The 13,781-nt window shown below is 45.1% G+C and overlaps 2 protein-coding genes across 3 annotated transcripts in view; both read left to right on the forward strand.

Moving 5' to 3' along the window:
* The first annotated feature begins 2,535 nt into the window (after nucleotides 1–2,535).
* LOC138364539 (golgin subfamily A member 6-like protein 7) lies at nucleotides 2,536–11,733 on the forward strand. Its single transcript, XM_069324193.1, has 3 exons — nucleotides 2,536–2,666; nucleotides 9,435–11,671; nucleotides 11,716–11,733. The coding sequence occupies exons 2-3, from the start codon at nucleotides 9,440–9,442 to the stop codon at nucleotides 11,731–11,733; spliced, it is 2,250 nt and encodes a 749-aa protein (XP_069180294.1). The 5' UTR covers nucleotides 2,536–2,666; nucleotides 9,435–9,439.
* Nucleotides 11,734–11,872: 139 nt separating this feature from the next.
* Nucleotides 11,873–13,781, forward strand: part of LOC123757336 (mucin-2-like) — an 84,525-nt gene continuing 82,616 nt past the window's right edge. For both annotated transcript variants that reach the window (XM_069323556.1, XM_069323557.1), the window contains exon 1: nucleotides 11,873–12,509. In XM_069323556.1, coding sequence (XP_069179657.1) covers nucleotides 11,879–12,509 — 631 coding nt within the window. In that variant the 5' untranslated portion in view covers nucleotides 11,873–11,878. The remainder of the gene's footprint in view (nucleotides 12,510–13,781) is intronic.

A 13,781-nucleotide genomic window follows, 5' to 3' on the forward strand; every position in this document is an offset into this window, starting at 1 on the left:
TATGCCGCTGATGTTTTCCTCTTGATATGGGGCTTCGGGGGGGTCAGGTCTGGCGTGATATCGATCCCCAGGTTTTTTCTCTCTCTCTGATTGTTAAAGAAGTTCATCTCCCAAATGATACCTTGTATCTGGCCCCCTTCTCCCAACACCTGTCTTCATTATATTACATTTTCTTGGGCTAAACTCTAACAACCGTTTGTTCGACCATTCCTTGTTTGTCCAGGGCTTCTTGAAGCCTCAAGATTTCCTCCTCTGTCTTAATCCTTCTCATAATTTTGGTATCGTCAGTAAACATTGAGAGGAATGAGTCTATACCCTCTGGGAGATCACTTACATATATCAGAAACAGGATAGGCACGAGTATATAGCCCTATGGGACTCCACTGGTTACTTCACGCCAGTCTAAGGTCTCATCCCTCAATGTAACTCTTTGCTTTCTATTGCTTAGATATTCCCTTATCCACTGGAGCACCTTATCAGTTACTACTGCCTGTTTCTCCAGCTTATGTACCAGCCTTTTATGGGGTACTGTGTCAAAGGCTTTCCGACCGTCCAAGAAAATGCAGTCCGCCCATCCTTCTCTTTCTTGCTTAATCTTTGTCCCCTGATCATAGAATTTATTAAGCCTGTAAGGCAAGATTTACCTTCCCTGAACACATGTTGATGGGTTGTCACGAAGTCCCTTTTCTCCAGATGTGTTACTAGGTATTTTCTCACGATCTTCTCCATCACCTTGCATGGTATGCAACTTAAGGACACTGGCCTGTAGTTCAGTGCTTCTCGTCGGTCACCCTTTTTTTATATTGGGACCACATTAGCCGTCTTCTTTATTTCAGGTAGGTCTCCCGTCTCTAGTGACTTACTATTTACCATGGAGAGTGGCAAGCAAAGCGTTCCTGCACACTCTTTCAATATCCATGGTGAGATTCCGTCCGGTCCAACAGCCTTTCTCTCGCCCAGATCCAACAGAAGTCTCTTGACCTCATCTCTTGTAATTTCGAACCCTTCCCAGGCCGCCTGGTTTACTGTTTCCTCTCCTAGCGCAGTGACACCTCTTTCTATTGTGACGACCTCCTGGAACCTCTTGTTAGGTTCTTCACACACCTCTTTGTCATTCTTTGTGTACCTGTCCACACCCGTTCAAAGTTTCATCACCTGTTCCTTCACTGTTGTTTTCCTCCTGATGTGACTGTGTAGTAACTTTGGTTCGGTCCTGGCTTTATTTGCTTTATCATTTTCATACTTTTTCTCTGCTTCTCTTCTCACACTAACGTACTCGATCCTGGTTCTCTGGCATCTCTCTGCTTTCTGGTGTTCTGTTATTTCGGAAGTTCCTCCTTGCCCTTTTGTTCACTTCCTTTGCCTCCATATATGCCCAATTAAACTACGGATTCTTCTTTTTATCCTGTCGGGCCGGGATAAACCTGTTTATTGCCTCCTGACACTTTTGGGTGACATAGTCCATCATGTCTTGTACGGACTTGGTACTGAGTTCTGTGTCCCATGTCCCATGTCCCACAATTCCTTAGGAATTGTCTCATCTCATTATTTCCCTCTCAGTATGACAGCCTTTTGTTTCCTAATTCTACTTTTTGGGAGACAATTCCTAGCCCTACTACTGTGTTCTCTGACTGACGGGCACGGAGCTCACAGGGGCTCCAGACACGAGCTGAGGGCAAGATAAGTGGTGCAGTCACAGGGCAGTGACTGGTGTAGTCACAGGGCAGTGACTGTGGTGCAGTCACAGGGCAGTGACTGTGGTGCAGTCACAGGGCAGTGACTGGTGTAGTCACAGGGCAGTGACTGTGGTGCAGTCACAGGGCAGTGACTGTGGTGCAGTCACAGGGCAGTGACTGTGGTGCAGTCACAGGGCAGTGACTGTGGTGCAGTCACAGGGCAGTGACTGTGGTGCAGTCACAGGGCAGTGACTGTGGTGCAGTCACAGGGCAGTGACTGTGGTGCAGTCACAGGGCAGTGACTGTGGTGCAGTCACAGGGCAGTGACTGTGGTGCAGTCACAGGGCAGTGACTGTGGTGCAGTCACAGGACAGTGACTGTGGTGCAGTCACAGAGCAGTGACTGTGGTGCAGTCACAGAGCAGTGACTGTGGTGTAGTCACAGGGCAGTGACTGTGGTGTAGTCACAGAGCAGTGACTGGTGCAGTCACAGGGCAGAGACTGGTGCAGTCACAGGACAGTGACTGTGGTGCAGTCACAGGGCAGTGACTGTGGTGCAGTCACAGGGCAGTGACTGTGGTGCAGTCACAGGGCAGTGACTGTGGTGCAGTCACAGGGCAGTGACTGTGGTGCAGTCACAGGGCTGTGACTGGTGCAGTCACAGGGCAGTGACTGTGGTGTAGTCACAGGGCAGTGACTGTGGTGCAGTCACAGGGCAGTGACTGTGGTGCAGTCACAGGGCAGTGACTGTGGTGCAGTCACAGGGCAGTGACTGTGGTGCAGTCACAGGGCAGTGACTGGTGCAGTCACAGAGCAGTGACTGTGATGCTGCTTGACTGACTGTCTCGCCTCCCACAGGAGCTGAGGACAGCAGCTGTGAGCTTGGTGTGCAGCGGTGCTGGGGGAGAGTGTCTCAGGGGCCAGGCTGACTGTCCCAGCTTCCTCAGTCAATACGATCAGTACTGCCCCGATGGTGCCCGATGCTGCCTCAGTGAGTATACTTAGCCTTCCTCAGTATAACCATCCTGCCTCAGTATAATCATCCTGCCTCTTTGAGTATACCCATGCTGCCTCAGTATAACCATCCTGCCTCAGTATAACCATCCAGCCTCAGTATAACCATCCTGCCTCAGTATAACCATCCTGCCTCAGTATAACCATCCAGCCTCAGTATAACCATCCTGCCTCAGTGAGTATACCCATGCTGCCATAGTATAATCATCCTGTCTCAGTGAGTATATCCATGCTGCCTCAGTATAACATCCTGCTTCTGTATAACATCGTGCCTCTGTATAACCATCCTGCCTCAGTGAGTATAACCATCCTGCCTCAGTATAACCATCCTGCCTCAGTATAACCATCCTGCCTCAGTATAACCATCCAGCCTCAGTATGCCATCCTGCCTCAGTATAACCATCCTGCCTCAGTATAACCATCCTGCCTCAGTATAACCATCCTGCCTCAGTATAACCATCCTGCCTCAGTATAACTATCCTGCCTCAGTATAACCATCCTGCCTCAGTATGACCATCCTGCCTCAGTATAACCATCCTGCCTCAGTATAACCATCCTGTCTCAGTATAACGATCCTGCCTCAGTATAACCACCCTGCCTCAGTATAACCATCCTGCCTCAGTATAACCATCCTGCCTCAGTATAACCATCCTGCCTCAGTATGACCATCCTGCCTCAGTATAACCATCCTGCCTCAGTATAACCATCCTGTCTCAGTATAACGATCCCGCCTCAGTATAACATCCTGCCTCAGTATAACCATCCTGTCTCAGTATAACCATCCAGCCTCAGTATAACCATGGTGCCTCAGTATAACCATGCGGCCTCAGTATAACAATCCCGCCTTAGTACAACATCCGGCCTCAGTATAACCATCCTGCCTCGATATAACCATCCTGCCTCAATATAACCATCCTGCCTCAGAATAACCATCCTGCCTCAGTATAACCATCCTGCCTCAGTATAACCATCCTGCCTCAGTATAACCATCCTGCCTCAGTATAATTATGGTGCCTCAGTATAACCATCATGCCTCAGTATAACCATGGTGCCTCAGTATAATCGTGGTGCCTCAGTATAACCATCTTGCCTCAGTATAACCATGGTGCCTCAGTATAATCGTGGTGCCTCAGTATAACTATGGTGCCTCAGAATAACCATGGAGCCTCAGTAAAACCATCATGCCTCAGTATAACCATCCTGCCTCAGTATAACCATGGTGCCTCAGTATGATCGTGGTGCCTCAGTATAACTATGGTGCCTCAGAATAACCATGGTGCCTCAGTAAAACCATCCTGCCTCAATATAACCATCCTGCCTCAGTATAACCATCCTGCCTCAGTATAACCATCCTGCCTCAGTATAACATCCAGCCTCAGTATAACCATCCAACCTCAGTGTAACCATCCTGCCTCAGTATAACCATTCTGCCTCAGTATAACCATCCTGCCTTAGTATAACATCCTGCCTCAGTATATAAATCCTGCGACAGTATAACCATCCTGCCTCAGTATAACCATCCAACTTAAGTATAACCATCCTGCCTCAGTATAATAATCCTGCCTCAGTATAACCATCCTGCCTCAGTAAAACCATCCTGCCTCTGTATAACCATCCTGCCTCAGTATAAGCATCGAACTTAAGTATAACCATCCAGCTTCAATATAACCATCCTGCCTCATTATAACCATCCTCCCTCAGTATAACCATCCTACCTCAGTAAAATCATCCTGCCTCAGTATAACATCCTGCCTCAGTATAACCATCCTGCCTCAGTACAACCATCCTGCCTCAGTGTAACATCCTGCCTCATTATACCCATCCTGCCTCAGTATAACCATCCTGCCTCAGTTCAACCATCCTGGCTCAGTATAACATCCTGCCTCAGTATAACCATCCTGTCTTAGTATAACCATCCTGCCTCATTACAACCATCCAGCCTCAGTGTAACATCCTGCCTCAGTATAACCATCCTGCCTCAGTATAACCATCCTGCCTGAGTATACCCATCCTGCCTCTTTATAAACATCCGGCCTCAGTGAGTATAACCATCCTGCCTCAGTATAACCATCCTGCCTCAGTACAACCATACTGGCTGAGTATACCCATCCTGCCTCAGTATAACCATCCGGCCTCAGTGAGTATAACCATCCTGCCTCAGTGAGTATAACCATCCTGCCTCAGTGTAACCATCCTGCCTCAGTGAGTATAACCATGCTGCCTCAGTATAGCCATCCTGCCTCAGTATAACCATCCCACCTCAGTATAACTATTTATCTTCAGTATAACCATCCAGCTTCAGTATAACCATCTAGCTTCAGTTTAACCATCCTGACTCAGTATAACCATACAGATTCAGTATAACCATCCTGCCTCAGTATAACCTTCCTGCCTCAGTATAACCATCCTGGCTCAGTAAAACCATCCTGCCTCAGTATAACCATCTTGCCTCTGTATAACCATCCAACTTCAGTATAACTATCCAGCTTCAGTATAACCATCCTGCCTCAGTATAACCATGCTGCCTTAGTATAACCATCCTGCCTCAGTATAATCATGGTGCCTCAGAATAACATCCTGCCTCAGTATAACCATCCTGCCTCAGTATACCCATCCTGCCTCAGTTCAACCATCCTGCCTCAGTATAACTATCCTGTCTTAGTATAACCATCCTGCCTCAGTACAACCATCCTGCCTCAGTATAACATCCTGCCTCAGTATAACCATCCTGCCTCAGTACAACTCTCCTGCCTCAGTATAACATCATGCCTCAGTATAACCATCCTGCCTCAGTATAACCTTCCTGCCTCAGTACAACCATCCAGCCTCAGTGTAACATCCTGCCTCAGTATAACCATCCTGCCTTAGTATAACCATCCTGCCTCAGTATAACCATCCTGCCTGAGTATACCCATCCTGCCTCAGTATAACTATCCGGCCTCAGTGAGTATAACAATCCTGCCTCAGTATAACCATCCTGCCTCAGTGTAACATCCTGCCTCATTATACCCATCCTGCCTCAGTATAACCATCCTGCCTCAGTTCAACCATCCTGGCTCAGTATAACATCCTGCCTCAGTATAACCATCCTGTCTTAGTATAACCATCCTGCCTCATTACAACCATCCAGCCTCAGTGTAACATCCTGCCTCAGTATAACCATCCTGCCTCAGTATAACCATCCTGCCTGAGTATACCCATCCTGCCTCTTTATAACCATCCGGCCTCAGTGAGTATAACCATCCTGCCTCAGTATAACCATCCTGCCTCAGTACAACCATCCTGGCTGAGTATACCCATCCTGCCTCAGTATAACCATCCGGCCTCAGTGAGTATAACCATCCTGCCTCAGTGAGTATAACCATCCTGCCTCAGTGTAACCATCCTGCCTCAGTGAGTATAACCATGCTGCCTCAGTATAGCCATCCTGCCTCAGTATAACCATCCCACCTCAGTATAACTATTTATCTTCAGTATAACCATCCAGCTTCAGTATAACCATCTAGCTTCAGTTTAACCATCCTGACTCAGTATAACCATACAGATTCAGTATAACCATCCTGCCTCAGTATAACCTTCCTGCCTCAGTATAACCATCCTGGCTCAGTAAAACCATCCTGCCTCAGTATAACCATCTTGCCTCTGTATAACCATCCAACTTCAGTATAACTATCCAGCTTCAGTATAACCATCCTGCCTCAGTATAACCATGCTGCCTTAGTATAACCATCCTGCCTCAGTATAATCATGGTGCCTCAGAATAACATCCTGCTTCAGTATAACCATCCTGCCTCAGTATACCCATCCTGCCTCAGTTCAACCATCCTGCCTCAGTATAACTATCCTGTCTTAGTATAACCATCCTGCCTCAGTACAACCATCCTGCCTCAGTATAACATCCTGCCTCAGTATAACCATCCTGCCTCAGTACAACTCTCCTGCCTCAGTATAACATCATGCCTCAGTATAACCATCCTGCCTCAGTACAACCATCCAGCCTCAGTGTAACATCCTGCCTCAGTATAACCATCCTGCCTTAGTATAACCATCCTGCCTCAGTATAACCATCCTGCCTGAGTATACCCATCCTGCCTCAGTATAACTATCCGGCCTCAGTGAGTATAACCATCCTGCCTCAGTATAACCATCCTGCCTCAGTACAACCATCCTGCCTGAGTATACCCATCCTGCCTCAGTATAACCACCCGGCCTCAGTGAGTATAACCATCCTGCCTCAGTATAACCATCCTGCCTCAGTATAACCATCCTGCCTCAGTATAACCATCCAGCTTCAGTATAACCATCCAGCTTCAGTATAACCATCCTGCCTCAGTGAGTATAACCATGCTGCCTCAGTATAGCCATCCTGCCTCAGTATAACCCTCCCACCTCAGTATAACCATCCAGCTTCAGTATAACCATCCAGCTTCAGTATAACCATCCTGCCTCAGTGAGTATAACCACGCTGCCTCAGTATAGCCATCCTGCCTCAGTATAACCCTCCCACCTCAGTATAACCATCCTGCTTCAGTATAACCATCCAGCTTCAGTATAACCATCTAGCTTCAGTATAACAATCCTGCCTCAGTATAACCATACAGCTTCAGTATAACCATCCTGCCTCAGTATAACCATCCTGCCTCAGTATAACCATCCTGGCTCAGTAAAACCATCCTGCCTCAGTATAACCATCTTGCCTCAGTATAACCATCCAACTTCAGTGTAACTATCCAGCTTCAGTATAACCATCCTGCCTCAGTATAACCATGCTGCCTCAGTATAACCATCCTGCCTCAGAATAACCATGGTGCCTCAGTTTAACATCCTGCCTCAGTATAACGATCCTGCCTCAGTATACCCATCCTGCCTCAGTTCAACCATCCTGCCTCAGTATAACATCCTGTATCAGTTTAACCACCCTGCCTCAGTATAACCTTCCTGCCTCAGTACAACCATCCAGCCTCAGTGTAACATCCTGCCTCAGTATAACCATCCTGCCTCAGTATAACCATCCTGCCTGAGTATACCCATCCTGCCTCAGTGAGTATAACCATCCTGCCTCAGTATAACCATGCTGCCTCAGTATAACCATCCTGCCTGAGTATACCCATCCTGCCTCGGTATAACCATGCGGCCTCAGTGAGTACAACTATCCTGCCTCAGTACAACCATCCTGCCTGAGTATACCCATCCTGCCTCAGTGAGTGTAACCATCCTGCCTCAGTATAACCATCTTGCCTCAGTATAACCATCCAGCTTCAGTATAACCATCCAGCTTCAGTATAACCATCCTGCCTCAGTGAGTATAACCGTGCTGCCTCAGTATAGCCATCCTGCCTCAGTATAACCCTCCAGCTTCAGTATAACCATCCTGCCTCAGTGAGTATAACCGTGCTGCCTCAGTATAGCCATCCCACCTCAGTATAACCATCCAGCTTCAGTATAACCCTCCAGCTTCAGTATAACCATCTAGCTTCAGTATAACCATCCTGCCTCTGTATAACCATACAGCTTCAGTATAACCATCCTGCCTCAGTATAACCAACCTGCCTCTGTATAACCATCCTGGCTCAGTAAAACCATCCTGCCTCAGTATAACGATCTTGCCTCAGTATAACCATCCTGGCTCAGTAAAACCATCCTGCCTCAGTATAACCATCCTGCCTCAGTATAACCATCCTGGCTCAGTAAAACCATCCTGCCTCAGTATAACCATCTTGCCTCAGTATAACCATCCAACTTCAGTATAACTATCCAGCTTCAGTATAACTATCCTGCCTCAGTATAACCATGCTGCCTTAGTATAACTATCCTGCCTCAGTATAACCATGGTGCCTCAGTATAACCATGCTGCCTCAGTATAACCATCCTGCCTCAGTATAGCCATCTTGCCTCTGTATAACCATCCTGCCTCAGTATAACCATTCAGCTTCAGTATAACCATCCAGCTTCAGTATAACCATCCAGCTTCAGTATATCCATCCTGCCTCTGTATAACCATCCTTCCTCAGTATAACTATCCAGCTTCAGTATAACCATCCTGCCTCAGTATAACCATCCTGCCTCAGTATAACCATCCAGCTTAAGTATAACTATCCAATTTCAGTATAACCATCCTGCCTCAGTATAACCATCCAGCTTCAGTATAACCATCCAGCTTCAGTATAACCATCTAGCTTCAGTATAACCATCCAGCTTTAGTATAACCATCCAGCTTCAGTATATCCATCCTGCCTCTGAATAACCATCCTTCCTCAGTATAACTATCCAGCTTCAGTATAACCATCCAGTTTCAGTATAACCGTCCAGTTTCAGTATAACCGTCCAGTTTCAGTATAACCATCTTGCCTCAGTATAACCCTCCAGCTTCAGTATAACCATCTTGCCTCAGTATAACCGTCCATCTTCAGTATAACTATCCCACCTCAGTATAACCCTCCATCTTCAGTTTAACTATCCCACCTCAGTATAACCATGCTGCGTCACCTCACATTCACAACCAGACCTCATTTCTTGACCTTTTCCCTCCTTATCAACATCAGTGTCCATGTTTTTGAGACATAATAAAGTCCTCCGTGAAGAAACTTAAACAAATCAAGTCAAGTCTCACCTGAGTGCCTCTCTGATGACCCCCCTACAATACTCAGAGGCAATAGAAGCATCAAGACTCACTAACACTAGAAATGAGCATATTTACACAGTGCATGGGCATAACTCCTAAAATCCTTTTTCTTCTCCTCTTCAGGTAAGATGTGGTCAGCGTCGCCCCGGACAGGAGAAAAGAGTGAGAACGCTGGGGAAACACCTGTTGAAGATGGCAGCAGTAGCAGCCTGCTGCACGAAGGCAAGAATACACACCTTAAAGGAAATATAGGCAAGGGTCGTCAAGGGGAAATAAGGAACCAGGAGAAAGGTGACGTCAAACAACCCACCAGTGATGTACAACGTCGAAACGCCTTGAACGCTCACAACAAGACACGCACCAAGAAAACGTCTTCAAGAGAAAGAAAGAATAATGAGGGTAAACCAGAACTCAAAGAAATTAGAGAAAGTAAACTGTTAGACAGAAATAAAATTACGAAACTCCATAGAAACAAAAGAGAAAATAAACTCAGTGACAGGAATCAACATCACGCGGGCCCCACCGACCTGCAGAAACGACCCATAGACCTGAAGGGACGACCACGACGCGACATACACGACCACAAGAAAAAACTCCGCTTCATAATAGAGAGAAAACTCCGAAGTAGGAAAAACACAAAGAAAACGCTTCAAAACATCACAGGGAGTGAACACTTTGCTATGCTTGGAGGCCGGATGAAGAAACCGTTGAACAAACAGAAGAAACCGTTGAACAAACAGAAGAAACCGTTGAACAAACAGAAGAAACCGTTGAACAAACAGAAGAAACAGTTGAACAAACAGAAGAAACCGTTGAACAAACAGAAGAAACCGTTGAACAAACAGAAGAAACCGTTGAATAAACAGAAGAAACAGTTGAACAAACAGAAGAGACCGTTGAACAAACAGAAGAAACCGTTGAACAAACAGAAGAAACCGTTGAACAAACAGAAGAAACCGTTGAACAAACAGAAGAAACCGTTGAACGAACAGAAGAAACCGTTGAACAAACAGAAGAAACCGTTGAACGAACAGAAGAAACCGTTGAACAAACAGAAGAGACTGTTGAACAAACAGAAGAAACCGTTCAACAAACAGAAGAAACCGTTGAATAAACAGAAGAAACAGTTGAACAAACAGAAGAGACCGTTGAACAAACAGAAGAAACCGTTGAACAAACAGAAGAAACCGTTGAACAAACAGAAGAAACCGTTGAACAAGCTGAAGAAACCGTTGAACAAACAGAAGAGACCGTTGAACAAACAGAAGAAACCGTTGAACAAACAGAAGAAACCGTTGAACAAACAGAAGAAACCGTTGAACAAACAGAAGAAACCGTTGAACAAACAGAAGAAACCGTTGAACAAACAGAAGAAACCGTTGAACAAACAGAAGAAACCGTTGAACAAACAGAAGAAACCGTTGAACAAACAGAAGAAACCGTTGAACAAACAGAAGAAACCGTTGAACAAACAGAAGAAACCTTTGAACAAACAGAAGAAACCGTTGAACAAACAGCAGAAACCGTTGAACAAACAGAAGAAACCTTTGAACAAACAGAAGAAACCGTTGAACAAACAGAAGAAACCGTTGAACAAACAGAAGAAACCGTTGAACAAACAGAAGAAACCGTTGAACAAACAGAAGAAACCGTTGAACAAACAGAAGAAACCGTTGAACAAACAGAAGAAACCGTTGAACAAACAGAAGAAACCGTTGAACAAACAGAAGAAACCGTTGAACAAACAGAAGAAACCGTTGAACAAACAGAAGAAAATGTTGAACAAACAGAAGAAACCGTTGAACAAACAGAAGAAACCGTTGAACAAACAGAAGAAACCGTTGAACAAACAGAAGAAACAGTTGAACAAACAGAAGAGACCGTTGAACAAACAGAAGAGACCGTTGAACAAACAGAAGAAACCTTTGAACAAACAGCAGAAATCGTTGAACAAACAGAAGAAACCTTTGAACAAACAGCAGAAACCGTTGAACAAACAGAAGAAACCGTTGAACAAACAGAAGAAACCGTTGAACAAACAGAAGAAACAGTTGAACAAACAGAAGAAACCGTTGAACAAACAGAAGAAACCGTTGAACAAACAGAAGAAACCTTTGAACAAACAGAAGAAACAGTTGAACAAACAGAAGAGACCGTTGAACAAACAGAAGAAACCGTTGAACAAACAGAAGAAACCGTTGAACAAACAGAAGAATGAGAATAATGAGAGGCATACAACAGACATCAAGAGAAATAAGGGCAACAAGATATCTAAAATCAGCAACACAAATGAGAAAAATAAGAAAAATAAGAAAGTGAAACAGGAGAGGAATGGAAAAATTAAACCCAAGAAAAAAAATGTGAATACAAAAATAAAATACAGAAAAACATATGAGGGAAATAGAAGAACAACAGAGAATAAGATAAACAAGAATAATAAGATAAACAAGAATAATAAGATAAACAAGAATAATAAGATAAACAAGAATAATAAGATAAACAAGAATAATAAGATAAACAAGAATAATAAGATAAACAAGAATAATAAGATAAACAAGAATAATAAGATGAACAAACAGAATAAGACAAACAAGAATAATAAGACAAACAAGAAAAATAAGATGAACAAACAGAATAAGATAAACAAGGAGAATAAGACAAACAAGAAGAATAAGACAAACAAGAATAATAAGATGAACAAACAGAATAAGATAAACAAGAATAATAAGATGAACAAACAGAATAAGATAAACAAGGAGAATAAGACAAACAAGAAGAATAAGATAAGAAAGAATATTAAGATAAACAAGAATAAACCAAACAAGAAGAATAAGGCAAAAAAGAAGAAGACAAACAAGAAGAAGAATAAGACAAACAGGAATAAGGTGAACAAGAATAAGAAAAAAAGGAAAAAAAGGATAAACAAGAAGAAAAACAAAAACAAGGAGAATAAGATAAACAAAAAGAATAAGAAGAACAGAAAGAATCAGATAAAGAATAAGATAAAAAATAAAAATAAAATAAACAAGAAAAATAAGATAAATAAAGTAAAGAAGAAGAAAAAGAGGAAGAATAAAAAAAACAAGAAGAAAAACAAGAAGAAAAAGAAAAACAACAAGAAGGGAATCAAGAAGAAGAAGAAGACAAACAAGAAGAGGACACAAGCGAATCTTGAGCATAGGGGCAGAGATAATAAAGGTAAGAAGAGAGAAACCTCGTAGGCTGTCACCCACACTCTTGTTGGCTGTCACCCACACTCTTGTTGGCTGTCACCCACACTCTTGTTGGCTGTCACCCACACTCTTGATGGCTGACACCCACACTCTTGTTGGCTGTCACCCACACTCTTGATGGCTGACACCCACACTCTTGTTGGCTGTCACCCACACTCTTGTTGGCTGTCACCCACACTCTTGTTGGCTGTCACCCACACTCTTGTTGGCTGTCACCCACACTCTTGTTGGCTGTCACCCACGCTCTTGTTGGCTGTCACCCACACTCTTGTTGGTTGTCACCCACACTCTTGTTGGCTGACACCCACGCTCTTGTTGGCTGTCACCCACACTCTTGTTGGCTGTCACCCACACTCTTGTTGGCTGACACCCACGCTCTTGTTGGCTGACACCCACACTCTTGTTGGCTGTCACCCACACTCTTGTTGGCTGTCACCCACACTCTTGTTGGCTGTCACCCACACTCTTGTTGGCTGTCACCCACACTCTTGTTGGCTGACACCCACGCTCTTGTTGGCTGACACCCACACTCTTGTTGGCTGTCACCCACACTCTTGTTGGCTGACACCCACGCTCTTGTTGGCTGCCACCCACACTCTTGTTGGCTGTCACCCACACTCTTGTTGGCTGACACCCACGCTCTTGTTGGCTGTCACCCACACTCTTGTTGGCTGTCACCCACACTCTTGTTGGCTGTCACCCACACTCTTGTTGGCTGTCACCCACACTCTTGTTGGCTGTCACCCACAATCTTGTTGGCTGTCACCCACACTCTTGTTGGCTGACACCCACACTCTTGTTGGCTGACACCCACACTCTTGTTGGCTGTCACCCACACTCTTGTTGGCTGACACCCACGCTCTTGTTGGCTGTCACCCACACTCTTGTTGGCTGTCACCCACACTCTTGTTGGCTGTCACCCACACTCTTGTTGGCTGTCACCCACACTCTTGTTGGCTGACACCCACACTCTTGTTGGGTGTCACCCACACTCTTGTTGGCTGACACCCACACTCTTGTTGGCTGTCACCCACACTCTTGTTGGCTGTCACCCACACTCTTGTTGGCTGTCACCCACACTCTTGTTGGCTGTCACCCACACTCTTGTTGGCTGACACCCACACTCTTGTTGGCTGACACCCACACTCTTCTTGGCTGTCACCCACACTCTTGTTGGCTGTCACCCACACTCTTGTTGGCTGTCACCCACACTCTTGTTGGCTGTCACCCACACTCT

The sequence above is a fragment of the Procambarus clarkii genome, chromosome 13 (assembly GCF_040958095.1).
Source record: "Procambarus clarkii isolate CNS0578487 chromosome 13, FALCON_Pclarkii_2.0, whole genome shotgun sequence".
NCBI classification, from domain to species: Eukaryota; Metazoa; Arthropoda; class Malacostraca; order Decapoda; family Cambaridae; genus Procambarus; species Procambarus clarkii.

Coding starts and splice junctions, on each gene's coding strand:
- LOC138364539 (XM_069324193.1), top strand. CDS start 9,440: ATGTGGTCAGCGTCGCCCCGGACAGGAGAAAAGAGTGAGAACGCTGGG.